Source organism: Periophthalmus magnuspinnatus, chromosome 20, assembly GCF_009829125.3.
Source record: "Periophthalmus magnuspinnatus isolate fPerMag1 chromosome 20, fPerMag1.2.pri, whole genome shotgun sequence".
NCBI lineage: Eukaryota > Metazoa > Chordata > Actinopteri > Gobiiformes > Gobiidae > Periophthalmus > Periophthalmus magnuspinnatus.
This window is the reverse complement of record NC_047145.1, coordinates 2943377-2958344: the sequence shown is the minus strand read 5'-3', so window position 1 is coordinate 2958344 and position 14968 is coordinate 2943377. Positions and strand designations below refer to the sequence as shown.

Below are 14968 nucleotides of genomic sequence, written 5' to 3'. Positions count from 1 at the left end.
AAGCCTATAAAAGTATTGTAATTTTCACTTTTAATATTACTGGGAGTAAAATCATGAGAAGCAAAAGTGTTTATTCAGTTTTCAGCAGGATGTGAACAGAACTTGTACATTTCAAGAAGAGGCTGACAAACAAAATGGATGAATAGGTTAATGCAATTCATCCGTCTACATATTATGAACAATGTAGTAACAGCAACAAACCAGAACAGGTTAAGCCAAGCAGTAGAGAGTAAAATGTAACAGGAGCACAAGGAAAGGAGAATTTTGACCTATTTGAAGCCTATGAGCACAATGCGAGTTCAACTAAAGCAGGCAACTACAGTATCTTGATTACAGTGCATTGAAATCCAGTGTTGGAGAATGGGTTGGTACAAAATGGATGGCCTATGACGAAAGCTTTGCAAGAGTAACGTAAGGAAAAGAAAGTGGATATTTTAGAGGTCTAAGGCTTATTCCGTGAAGCAAGATTTAAGCTTTGAGGTACATGTCAGTCTGGATCAGTGTAGAGTTATTAAAATGTGATTTGAACATTGTGGCACTACTTATAGCCAAAATAATGAAATCTTGCTTCAAAGAAAATGGCCTTTGACAACTAATATGCAAAGACACACACACAATTTGAATCAAAACAAAGCCCCCAAAAATAAATAGATCAAGTATAAAACCCTGGGGAAACACTGTCCCCGATAAGTTGTTCCACCCTTCAGTGAAATATGAGAGGCACTGCTCCCGATAAATACACAATTTTACATTCACACAACAAAAATAAAAAACACACACAAACACTGGTAGACAAAAACTACCATCACTGCATTTCATTATGGGAGACACTGCTCCCGATAATGGTTCAAGTATGGAAGGCACTGCTCCCGATAACTTTAAACTGCTCCAAAATGCTGTGCAACAAAAATGTCATGTTACGCAACCAACCTGTAACTTCTGGAGTGCCATAAAGGGAGATTTGGTAACCATTGGCAACATTTTGTATCATGTTTTAGCAGTCTTTCGCATCATAAATATTAAATACATTAAATATTGTTCAACTTGTTTTCATTTTTCAATCATTTTACCCAATAAGTTTTTTTTCTTTAACCATTTTAACACATTTATAAAGAGGCATTTCTGGCAGACATTTAGGACATTTTGTGTACCACTTATAGTCTAGCTAGCACATTTGTAACTGCCATGTAATCAGGATTTCAAGATCAAACAATATCACTGTATACTTTTCAATTGAGTAACCTTCATCTGCCATAAGACTGTTGGCATGATGACCACTCGAGTGTAGCAGATGCTGCCGTAGAATGCGACAGTATAACCGTCATAATTATGGAAGGCACTGCTTCCGATAATGTCAAAAAAGACAAATCTTTATAGTGAACACTGCCACTGATAAAGCAACTTAAATATAAAGGACTTGAGAGCGTGAACACAAGAGTTCACCTGCAAAGGCTTTTTGACTGCTCATCTTGTACAATTTAAATTATAAAATCAAGTGTCTGTATTGTAGTTTTAAGATTTCAAGTGAATGTTATCTTTAAACGGTGCACTATGTAACTTTTCTGGTGGAAGGTCCATCACCTGCTTGTCTCGATGGAGAGGTAATCGTTTGAATGTCCCACATTAGTAAACTTGGCGTGGTTGCTGGTTTCTATAGAGGTGATTATATTCTGTTTTTCAAGGCATCTTTGAACAACAAAAACACCTGCACTTGGACAAATACAAGACTGGTCTTAAATAATGCCAAATGCCATGCTGTAAAACATTCCAGGCATAGCTATAACAACTCCTTGGAGCCAAGCAGGTGGCAGACAATCCAGCAAAAAAGTTAGAGTGCATCTTACTTTGTCATCAGATTAAGTTATTGCTTGTGGTTGCTGAAAATAATGGACCATCATAAGCATCAAAGCTCATAGTAGTTCGCTCTTAGACCCAAACAGCAGTCACATTAGATTTCATTGTCAAGCTCCCACAGATCTCCGACCATAGCGTTAGCACAGGCCTGCAGGTTCCAGGTGGCCAGAGCCAGCTCAGTGTGCAGTTGGGTCATGTTTGTCATCTCAGCGATAGCAGCCAGAGTGTGAGGGCCCTTTCCGAACACCATGTGGCGGTAGGGAGTCTCAATGGGAGAGGCGTAAGGGGAGAGGAGGGAGTGTTCGATCTATTTTGGAAAAACAGACAGTTATAAATACCACTGCATTAATTATCACAAAGAAACAGTTTATTTGCGATATTTTTCTGCATTGAATAGTGAACTGAATTAGGTAGTGACATTACAATCACATTATACACTGGCTAAATCAGCTAAAAATCAACCAAAAAACAAAGACCTTATACGTAAAACTACCGTAGTAAAACCTAGTGCACCTTTTAAAGAAAAATCATAAGCATGTGGCATAATTACAATTTTGTCTCCATGGAAACTATTGACAAAAATATTCCACACTGATAAAGCTTATCAATCTTCCAAATAACAAGTGCTTTTATTGCATTTTTTACTGTGAGTGGGATTTGTCTCCACGAACAGTTTAATGTCATACTGTGGAACATTCTAGGCAACGCAATAACATCTCCATGGAGACAAGCAGGTGGCGACTTCTCTGTTAGAAAAGTGCACAAGATATTTCTCCTGCAAACACCATATAATAGCAGATAAGTGCAGTGTCTGACCGTCATGATCCTGTCGTTGAGCAGCCTGCAGGCCTCTGGGTCGTTCAGATCGGTGTTTCTGATGTCGTTGTCGATGGCGTCGGCCGCGCGTTGGAATGACGCTTTAGCCCGATACAGCCAGTTAACACTCACGTCCTTCAGCTGCCCAGACTACAGGGGAAAACATTTTCACACAACACATTAGTCAAAACCAAGTCTTGTGGAGGTAATTTATGTTTGTGATGGATTATTCCAAGCATCTAATGTTTAACTGTCTGACTGCAGATTTTTTTGGGCATGGTTTATGATTAATATCTCCAATTACTGGGGCCGATTAACATGAAAGAAGAAAAAAAATAGCAGAGGTTTTAAGGTCTTCTTCATAGAAAGTGGTGTCATTACTCAACCCCAGAGACGTGCTGGTTGCAAGCTACAAAATTAATATGTGACAAATTTGTGGAGCCAATTCCAAACAGATAATAGGTTCAACATGTGCAGATCATTCACGTTTGGGTTTTTTACAATTTAGTTTAGTTATATAGGCCCTTTATCTCCAACTGAAATTATGAAATCAAAATTCTACAACATAAATGCAGCCGTTTTGAACACTAGGAAGAGTGTGGGGCCAAACATGTGTAAATGAAACGAAACACAAATGCAGAGGACAACATTCCCTAGAAATAAACTGTACCTTAACTACAATAACTTAAATACAGGACAGCAATATTATAACATGGCCAGACACATAACTGATCTTTAGAAATTATTAAAAGAACAATAGAAATGATGAGATTGATTCAAGCATATTGAACACTGAAATAATCTGCTTCAGTCTAGTTAAGGTGTATGGACCCCACAGTCTGAATAAGAAGATGGTATTGAGCGTTTAGAGCACTGGGAAGAAAACAAAAGCTAGGATTCTTTAGAAATTATTTAAAATGTCTGACCTGGATAAGTCCATAGATGTGATTGTTGACACGGTGCACGTTTGCGTTGAAGAGATTTTTGTAGGCGGTGACGTCAAAGCCGAGCACATGATCATGAACCAGCCTCAGGGCCATTTGAGCGGCGAGCTGAGCAGCAACAGCAGCGGAGGACGAGGTCTTATGGGCCGTTTTATAATCCAGGTGGTCCTTGGTATCCAGAAAAGTGTTGTAGTACTCGTACTCGTCACTCTGCGAGCGTAGGAAAGATGCGTTTTAAGTAGAGGTAGATAGATAGATAGATAGTGACATCAAATCGCAAAGCATTATGGGATACCATCTTAAACAAATGCCAAAGCAAACCCGGTAAGTCCTCCCCGTGAAAACAACCTCTTCATTTCCAATTCTAACATTCTGTAGCATTAAATTAACTTTTCAAACACTATTTCTGGTTTTACATTGTTTAAATGTAGGACGTGTGCCCATGTGCAGGTTTGTTTGTCCGAGTTTGTGAGATCAATCGTAAAATGGGCTACTGTTGACTTGGAGACGTGCAATATTTTAATTATAGATCATATACTCCATATTCAAATTACAACAATGAACTCAAAAAGAGACAAATGCTTAGTGTAATCTCCCAAACAAGCATAAAAAGTGATATTTCTGCACTTTTCATTCATGGTTTGTGTAAGACTTTGAAAGACATTTTTATATAGTGGGTTTGTGGACAAATGTATTCAGTCAAAAGTGAGAAATATATAGAAACATTTATGCAGGAAATGCCATGAATGCTATTGGTAAAATTACCTCCAAAGTTGCTTAGATTCTTAATACACCAGTCAAGTAACACTAAAACACTGCGCTGCATAACTTTATGTCTTAAAGTGATCTAGGCCTAGTCTTCTGCATTAGCCCGTTGAGAGCCCTTGGAGCTGAATTTGTGGTTTCACACAGGAAGTGCAAGTGAAAGATGCATTCACAGATACTACATCAGACTTACATTTGAAGATGTGAAGTGGAAGGAGATGGAGGGGATCCCAGAGGAGGCCAGGAAAGGATAAGCTGGGTCATCAATAGACATGGGACGCATCCTGTTCAAAACATTATGAAGTTAGAATACATTTTCATAGATTAAATGTAAGAGACATTTTAGTCTTTAAAAATACTTTTTTCACAGCAACTTTATATTTCATTTATTTGTATGGCTTAATGGACTTACGGGTTGGTCTTCCCCACCATATCGCGCACTGTGCCGTTACCGGTGGGACTCTTCACCTATGTAAAAATAAAGACACAATTAACTGTTATACAACATTTCAGCATTACAAGATGAAATTGGTTTAGAGACGTTTTACCGTTTTCATGGCGTTGTCAAGAATATTTTGGAGAAGAGGGCTGGCCGAGGCATAAAAGCTCCCATGACCTACAAACAAAAAACAACATATCTAGTAAAAATCTAACTATTAATCATACTAGGACGAATATAATTTTAAAAAAAGTGACAGTTACCTTGGACAATCCCATCCAAACTAATGTAGGCTAAGACACTTTTGTCAAGTGAGGCAGTGTAAGCCTGAAACAAGAACATCAAGACTCTGTAGAGAAAGATACTTAAAAAAAAAAAAAAGCTGTAGTTTTGTTTTTATTAGGGACAAAATAATTTCCTACCTCAAGCCATTCAGTAGCACCAATACTGCCGTACTCTCCAGCGCTCCAACTAGCAAAAACAATGCTTCTTCGAGCTTTAAATCCATCTGCAAAAAACAATGCATTTTATAGATTTTTTTTACCACATTAAAACAGTTCACATTTTAAACATTCATGAGCATTTATTTTTAAGAAGGGGACTTTTAAGAAAAACTGCTGAACTAATACAAGAATTAAAAGCAGAACATATTTGTAGAAGTCTAAAATACAGAATAAGCAGGAGGTTTTACGTCAAAGCCCCCACGGATGCAGTGCTGTGCAAGATGATATTGGCTTATGCATTTATCAATATGGCAAGAAAATAAATATTTAACAGTACAAAGTAGTTATTTTCATTTTTTATATTGCGCACTACAATACTTTTCCAAAGATTAATTACAGCCTTCGCAATCTTTAATTTATAATGACTTTTACCCTTCTCCACCATGTCCCGAATAACCTTGGCAAGCTCGATCAGAGTGGAGGTCCCTACATTGGCGCTGGCGTATCCATTAGCCCAGGCATCTCTCTGAGCACCCAGGACAACATAACGATCTATGGATTCACACACAAGCATATTACAACAATAAAGATCAATACAAATTTAAAATATAAATGCAGAACATTATTTAGTCAACGCATAACTGACTGTGCATTGAGTTTACCACACCAAAAATGGACCAATAGTGTAATAAACGCTTTAAAAACATTTGTAATAGATAAGAGTTTGAAATAACTTCAGGCACTGGATACATTGTACTTGGATTATATCAAAATATTAATTAAATTCATGTAACTTTTTCCCTATACATGACAAACCCTAGGTGAAACCATTTAAGACATGAATTAAAGGTCTAATATGCAACTTTTTAGAGGTGGCACATCATCCCCATTATAAAGTTCAAACCATACTTGGGAACAATGAGAGAGAGCTTTTATGTCATACAGTAGAAGTTTATAGCTAAAGGAACAATATTTTCACAGAACGAAGCAGGAAGAGGCCCTTGTCCTGAATAGGAGTCAGGTTTGTGAAGTTGCAAGTATGCTCACAGTAAGGACATGTTTTTGAGTGAAACGCAAATGGACTAGTGTGAGTGGTTTACTTCTCTCTAATAGTCGTACCTAGACTATTGAACCTACCAGGATCAATGAACCCTTTGATGACACCAAAAACATTGTGGATTTCTTTGAAGACCAGAGTATTGGAAACTTCAACTGTGATGTTTTCAATGCCTCCAAGAGAATAGGACAGAGAAGCCTGACCACCAAGAAAACCAGTGTCTCTATCAGGGACAGGCCCACCAATGGATCTGAAAGTCAAAAACAGATAGCATTAAGTTTATAGACAAGCTATATTAAACTACAACAATAAATTATAATATCTTAAAAACACAAGTAAAGGCAAAGATAAGATAATGAGACATAGTAAATTAAAATGTCAATCTAAAAAAAAAAAAGTAACACCAGAACTAGCATTAAAAACTCAATCGTGGATCAATACTGAAAAAACGCATCAAAATTAAAGATAGGACAAAAATGTAACTAAATAGTTTTTAAATGATCTCTATCATAACTAGTATAAGTCCACATGATGGATTTAAAGAATTTATTTTTTGTTGAAAATTCCTGTTTGAAATTTTTGTAACAGGACCTGATTAATTTTAGAACACAAGTTTTGGGTTTGAGAGTGTAAACAGTTTAAACAGTGTGAACTGTTCATATTGTTGACTGAATATAATAGTCGTTCAATTTATTTCTGTAAATCAGGGACCGTAGATGGAAACAAGCTGTTTTGCTATAATCTGGGGCAGAACATCTCTAGTTTGGTCTTTATTTGAAGGGACAATGTGCAGAGACATTAAGATATAAATTATATTTCGTTACTATTTCCACAAGTAATGAAATGGAGATCAAATATTACTAAAATGAGAAATGGAAAATTAGGTGTCTCAAAAATACATTACAAAAATAATGTCAGTAAAACAGACATAGGAGAATCCATGTGTCATTTAACTCACTGTAAAATAGTCTGAGCCATAGTGGAGGTGATGGTCTGTGCTGGGATGTTGGGGAGTCCAGCAGATTTAGTGGGAGGAAACTGAGTGTTGTTGAATGAAGGAAAACCAGGAGTGTACGGATCCCCTGAACCCAAATGCACCTGAGGAGAACACAAGATGACGAACTAAAGGTTATACAATTGTTATGTACTAACTTAAAGGAGGCATGTTGGCAACAGAGATGTAGCTTTTATCCTGTTATAACAGCTTAACTTCATCAATAGATTACTTAAAGATCAGACTGATTCATGCATGTTTGAGTAGTTCTGTGCCATCAAACATTTTTGGCATTACACATTACAAGTAAAAGTATTACAACAAGGGTGGGATTTAATAAGTTTTCTTCTTCCCACTCCTTTTCGAGCTTAAATAAGTAAATAAATCTGTGAAATGTGCATTAAGTGTACTGGATACATGTATTCAGACTTCTTGTGTTCATTAATCTGCTTGAAATAAAAAAATTTTAAAAGGCAAAAAAAAATGAAAACAAGTTTGTCAGCAACAAAACTTCTTAACTGATGAACAAGTAGTTTTGGTTAAAGAATTTCCGTCTCTATCCAGTGAAACAGAAGTGTTCAGAAAGAAGATTAATGCATATGAATACTAGCAATGTACCAAAGGGTTTGTGAGAAGTAGGAACTAATTCTATAGATTTTAATGCCTACTTCCTCCTTGCATTAGCCCCTCCTTTTGTGACAATGCCTACAGCAAATAGAGACCCAAATGAAATTTCTTGTGTAGCGTAGCGTAGTACAAGTGGCTGTATATGCAAACTTACATGTCCATAAACTTCAGTGTTAGGGACGTAATTGTAGTCCTGGCTGTCTGAATAGATGAGAACAGCTACTGCGCCTTTTTCTTCAGCATTAGCCACCTAAGAACACAAAATAGCATTACTAAAGAACTTAACAGCAGAAATGAGATATATACCGTAATAGATTTATGAATACCTTTTGAGCAAAGCTGATTTTCCCACTTCTCAGTATCACCACACAGTTTTTGACATCAATTTTGTAATTTGACAAAACAGCAAAATCTTCAGGACGACCGTAGTTGGCATAGACCAGCGGGCCCTGTTCACAGAAAACGTAGTCTTATGTTAAATAAATCTTTGGAAATGAATAAATGTTGAAATGAAAGTGTACTCAAGCATACAATTCACATTACTTTACCTTTGTCACAGTCCAACTGACTAAAAATCCTATATCTCACAGGTCTTTTGAGATTTAAAAATTAGCCGATTAATCGAAGAGAATAAACAGCCCTAAATATCCCAATATATGTTCTGTATACTGTTATATTATCTGCACCTTTGGACTATATAATTCACCACATTCTCATATGTGTGATATTTAAACCTCAACTAACATTTAAAAAGGCACATTTTATTTATTCCTGGTGGACTGCAAGTATACTTTCTGAGTATCATCATCTTGAGAATACAAAAAAAGAGAGGATTTTGTGTTTGTTACCATTTCCCACCTCTAGAACTGCATTCAGCACTGTAATTCTCAGGCCAAGGTCAAGTGAATAGTATCATGTTACCTGAGCCTTCCCGGTGCCGCTGTAGGCCAGATATCCCTGTGGTTTGAAGACATTTAATCCAAAAATGACCTGGTTTGGTTTTGTGCTGTAGAGACGGAAATACATACTATGGATTATTCCCACACTCTAGTACAACAACACATCTTTATACATGCACATTGTCTTAAACAGCTGATGGTACAGGCAATTCCAGAAATCAGTTTAGAAATGTAGCGAGCTTTGTAACTTTTGAGATGCCTTGAATGTTTTAGTAACCCAACACAAAGCAAAGACATATACGTAAGATTATAAATGGGATGAAACGCAGTGAATCACAAGTTGATTTGGTGCATCTTTTCTGATTTCCCAACACAACTTTAGCTAATTTCTGGTTGGTTTCAGATAAAATAAAGTCCTACAGGTCTGCATGTTATCTGTATTTTTTGTATGGAAGTTTAATTTTGTGATTTTGCAATTGGGAATCTAAAAACTTATTTTATTCCTCTCAAGTGCAAATAATTAAGTCTAATTCTGATTTATGTGACTTGACATTATAAACCAAAATGTGCACTCCAAAAAGCATTCATGTATGCGTGTTTTTGTATCCTTATGTACATATTTTGTATTTACCTGTCTGGAGTCTGCACTCGAACATGATGGACATCAGTCCAGGGCTTCATCTCAAGCTCCTTGAACATTTCAAAGATTTTGTTTCCCAGATTAGTGTCGTCGGCACTGCCCGCTAAACGTGAGGGACGGTCAAAATCACTGCAAAGAATAAAAGTAATAAATGTATTTTTAGAAATCAGCCAGTATAGTTTATAGGTGCATACCAAGCTGTAGAAAAAATGTAGTCAAGAATGAAAGGGCTTCTAATTGCAATCAAATCAAAATCGCAGTTTGAATGGACACAAACAAAGGCTGCAATTGTTAAAGTACTAAAACAATAAAAGCTGCTAACCTCATGTTCTGAAATGTGACTCTTGTATTAGTTTGTCAGTTTTTTGTTTTTTTTTTGTCAATTCTTCTGGACGTGTTTAAAATGTGAACTTTGAACAGAATTATACTGTTAAAACATTGCAACACATTGCGACTTTTTTTATTGACAGGCGTTCAGCTTGTGATTAGATTTACAATTAGAAATTTCTCTGCTCTGAAGATGCTAAAATGAGTTTGTAGCACCGTGATGTTTAGGTAGCTGATTGTTTTAAGTTAAATGTACCTCAGGGTTTTGTCAAAGGCCTGGCTGGTGAGTTTGTTCTCCAGGAGGCCTGTGATGTCGGCCCAGGTCAGCTGCTGCTGTGGTTCAGGTGGAACATCAAACCTCTTGTTCTTCACAAACACCTTAGCCTCACAGTTTGGTGTTGCTTTGGGTTTACCGTGTATCAGGAAGGCCACCATGTAACCTGCAAGAACAACCAAAAACAGCTCAAAACTACCCAAAATAATGAGTTTTACAGTAACATGACAAGTCAGTGCATAATTAGGTATGCATCAGTATTGGCAACACCTGATCTAGAGGTGCACAATGTCTCAATTACTTAAGTTTATACATCAATTTCTATTGCAGCATAAAAACTGTTGCAGTGCTGTAGCAAATATGAAGGTCCAAATCCAATAGTTTATTGTAAATAGAGAAATGTTATAACTCAAGTTTAGCCCATTGGGACAAATATTCTTTTGTCTCAGAACCTGTAAGGCAAACCATTATAGAATGCAGTGACGTTACATTATCAGTGCTTCTTATAAAAGTCCTCTATTACATATTTTAGAGGCTTTAAAAACCTTTGTACCAGAAAGGGCAAAAGAGCACCATCTGTTGGTACGTATGTTATAAGACCTTTCATTCATTACTATGTGTTAAGACAAAATAGTGGACACTAACACAACATACCACACACTGACTTGACCCATGTGGTAGGTTTTAAGACTGTTACCATAGTGATTACCAAATTAAAATAAAACACTACATCGTTTGAATGAGGTCCTCAAAATGTTACATATAAATCCATGGATATACTGGCTGAGCCCATGCACTAAACCTTACCAATGATAAAGATGAGTACAATGGCTGTGAGCTGGAGGCAGAGGCTCCTCTTGCTCTGTCCCCGCAGGGCTGGTCTGAATGTGGGAGAGCCCCCGGCCCCGTCCTCTGCGTCTCCATCCACCCCCTCCTCCGACAGCTTCACCTCCACCCTCCTCTCTCCATCCTGCTCCGTCTGCAGTGTGAAACGACTGTACCGCTCACTGTGCATCTGAGGACAAGGGCACAAGAATCACAATGAGAAATCTGGTTTACATGCAACTCTGTGGGGCTGGAAAATGTAGCCTTTTTTGTCAAACATTGCAGTCCATGGGTTTCTGAATGATGAAAAATTTGATTGTATATAATATCATAATTTAATTTAATATATATTAGATTACACACACAAATACGTATGTATGTGTATATATATATATATATATATATATATATATATATATACACATATATACATATATACATATCTTATCTTTTGAACAGGAATAAAATCCGCAAAATGTTTTATATAAGAGGAAGCTTAAATCATGAATATGTTCTCATGACGCCACACCTTTATAATCTCTCGCCTTTAAAACTGAGCTGGAGGACAGGCGAGTTGCAGGCAAATAGTAAATAGAACCTAGATCACAAATTCATATACTAACATACAGAAATAATGGTACACTTTTCATAATTTGGTGAGGAAATACTTACAAAATTGTTGAACACACCCCTCACTCGATTCATCTCTGCACGATCTGTTAAAGAAACATAACAAAGATCATACTGTGAATACAAACAGTACATGTACAGATCACGGGGAACAGGTAAAAAATGTGTCCAGTGTTGTATTTTGCTTTCTGTACAAAAGCTTAGTTACCATCACCTAACAAATCAAAATGTCACTTATACAACTATTAATAATGAGGCTCCAACAAAAAAAAAATGTTTTGGTAGTCAGCTGGTCAAACAATTATTTCTGTCATGCCTAGGAGATTATTCAAAATTATATAAATATGTACCAGTAGATGGGACAAGGATTTTAAAATAACAAATTTATCTTCTCTACTTTTTACTGCATCCTGCATAAACTTATTACAGATCATATATCACATTTCTGCATTTGCTTAAATGTATATTGTATATAACCATTTCAAACAAGTTCACCTTTTGCCCTATTTTTGAAAGCAAAAAAAAAATAAAAATCTTTGGATATCTCTCAAATAACGATGAGTAACATCAGTCAATAAATCAATGAGCACAGTTATAAGAAGCAGCATCACAGCCCCTTTTTATTCTACATTACAATCTATGAATAATAATACTAATCTAAAATCATTCATTCATTAACAACATTTACTTCCGACTTACTAATGTAATTTTATACATTAATGAACAGTTATAAGTTGTAGCCTCATAGCTCCTTTATAAATGAATTAAGTTATGCATTTAAATGCTGATAAATCGATGAAAACTACTAAAATTTAAAAGACTGGAATCTGGTCTCATTCACTGAAAACATTTACTTCCTTGACCTTCACCTTTGACAGACTCCAGTTCTGATAATATCCGAAAACCAGACTGTCCGGCTTTGTTTATCCATAATCAAAGGAACAGCAGGCTTTTGTTCTTTAAAAAAAAAAAAAAAAATCACCATGTTAACTGACACAACACAACTGATGCTACACAACTGAACACACAAGTTTAGCAACACTCCACTACAAGCAGGAACTGGTGGTGACAGTTATGGAGGTGGTAGTGGTTTTTGAACTTGTACTTGAGAAATACTATTGTTAAAATTTTAACCTCCAACTACTTTTGTAAGAGAAGTTTCCTGTTGAGTCAAATATTACCACATAGGACCAGAGTTTAAACAATTATTGATGAAAAGTGTGTTCAGTAACAGGTAAAAGGAAAAGGTTTACGGTATAAATCACTAAACTACATAGTTTGGGGAAAAAAGGACACACCTTCACCAAACAAATGACTGAAGATATTTTATTTCAGGCGAATTTGATGACTACATCCTGTGTTAATAGCCCGAAAAACAGGTGAAAGTGATGTACAGTAGCAAATGCATACACTAGTAACTTTTTCTGCTTGTCTCAATGGAGAGGTTATTGCTTTACTAGATATTCCACAGTAGGGCATAAAATGTATCCAACCGAATGGAGTCAAGCAGGTGAGTCAAAGTTACAGGAAAGATCTGTGGAGAGGCAAGCCCAATTGCAGTAAAAACACAATTAAAAAAAACAGTTGAAATAAATAAATGTAAGATAATTATGTTTAATGCCATACTGTGTAACCAAACAATCCAACGAGTCTACATCTTCTTGGAAATGGAGGATGAAGTAATTGCTTTCGTGGTAATTGTGGGTATCAAGTAACTTTTTCCGCATATGAGAAGCTTGTGCTTAGTAATTGCTTTACCTACAATGTTCCATTGGCACAGCATAAAATGTATGTAATGTACAGCATACAATGAATCTAAGTGCATGGAAGCAAGCAGATGAGACCACAAGTCTCACAGAACATGCTTTTCAATGTATTTTAGTGCAATAAAAACATTAATGAAAAATGCAATATTGATATGTCTAATGCTATATTGTGGAACATTCCAAGTAATGCAATTTGTATTACATCTTCATGGGAGACAGGTAGCATAAAACATGTACTTTTATATTTTTATTCATAGCAAAACAGTTCAGCTTTTTTTTGTTTTTTTCTTCTGGGTGTGAGTTTCACTTTTGAGACTTTGGCGGGAAATACATAAATGAGTCACACATTTGGCAGGTGTATAAAAACATGTTTTGGTGATGAATTTTGCTCATTCAGAGACTTATCCTATAATTTCTGCACATTTAAACCTGTAATCCTAAATGTATTGCAGATCCTCATGACACGACAGTATAGTTGTATCAAATATCCATCCCTATGCAAAAATCTCTCGTAAAGTATGTTAAAATCTCATGTAAAATATTCAAATCAGCCTTATTTTAAAACCAGAGCCTCTGTAACCCGTTCAGGCCAATTCATTCACATTTATCGATCATTAACGCAAGAATCGAAGGATAGCCTTGATCTCTCGTTTAAGAACATACTGTACAATTATGATGTGCCACAAATAATAAAACAATAACCAACATAAGTGAGTCATTCATTCGGCCATGTGCACTGACTCCACGTTGCTGCCAGTTACGTTAATCATGAGAATACGCGAGTTTATAACCGGCGATAGCATAATGTATACAAACGAATATAAATAACACGATTTCATGCGGTATCAGCTGAACGTTTAAATGTGATATATGTGTCTTGTCTCACCTTGAGGTTCCGCTGTCGTCCCTGGCCAGTTTTACACGAGAATAATCTACTCAGGTCGTGCCCTCTTACTTCCGCGATACTTGATTTTACGTCACGTACGTAAACGCACGGACACGCCCACTGAAGCCCTTCCGCACGTACACATCTCGCGTGCTTATCATGAATGAGCGCTTTGAAGAGGCAAAAAACACTCTAAACTGGATATTAAAATAAGCAAAACCGTATAAAATAAATGTCTGTTTCGGTTTTGAAATAAATAACGTTTTTTTGTTTTGTTTTTTTTATCTCGCTGCAGCTTGAACTTATTTATATTAAGTAATAAAACATGATCAGATGATGACTTGAGTTGTACAAATTGATTTTCATGAAGCCTGAGCGTGACGCAGCTCTGATATTATAAATGATTTGTACAGGAAATCAGACAAGTTCATACCGTAATATTCCACAGAATGTCCTTGTGTTATAGACGGTAAAAGGTGTGTACACTTAACTGTAGGGAGTGACTGGAAAAATGCAAACAGTAAGTGAAAGCCATTAGGTAAATTAGGCTAATCTATTTTATGTGTGTGTGTGTGTGTGTGTATGGGGGGGGGGGTGTGTGTGGGTGTGTGTGTGTGTAGGTGTGTGTGTGTGGGGGGGGGGGTGTGGGGGTGTGTGTGTGTGTCTGTGTGGGTGGGTGGGTGGGGGGGGTGCGTGTGTGTGTGTGTGTGGGCTTTGAGCAAAATTCATTTAGTTGACTTGTACTACATTTAACATTTCAAAAAATTAACAACACATTATAA

General features: G+C 36.5%; 1 protein-coding gene across 1 annotated transcript; it reads right to left on the bottom strand.

Annotated features, from left to right (window-relative positions):
• Window positions 1–52: 52 nt before the first annotated feature.
• Window positions 53–14316, bottom strand: tfr1b (transferrin receptor 1b). Its single transcript, XM_033985686.2, has 19 exons — window positions 14187–14316; window positions 11577–11620; window positions 10887–11094; window positions 10062–10245; window positions 9470–9607; window positions 8861–8945; window positions 8266–8388; window positions 8094–8189; window positions 7277–7416; window positions 6399–6568; window positions 5694–5813; window positions 5241–5326; window positions 5082–5145; window positions 4928–4995; window positions 4792–4847; window positions 4573–4663; window positions 3597–3824; window positions 2671–2820; window positions 53–2161 (listed from the first exon to the last, which is right to left on the bottom strand). Exons 2-19 carry the CDS (start codon window positions 11607–11609, stop codon window positions 1949–1951), a joined length of 2253 nt encoding a protein of 750 aa, XP_033841577.1. The 5' UTR covers window positions 11610–11620; window positions 14187–14316; the 3' UTR covers window positions 53–1948.
• Window positions 14317–14968: the final 652 nt, after the last annotated feature.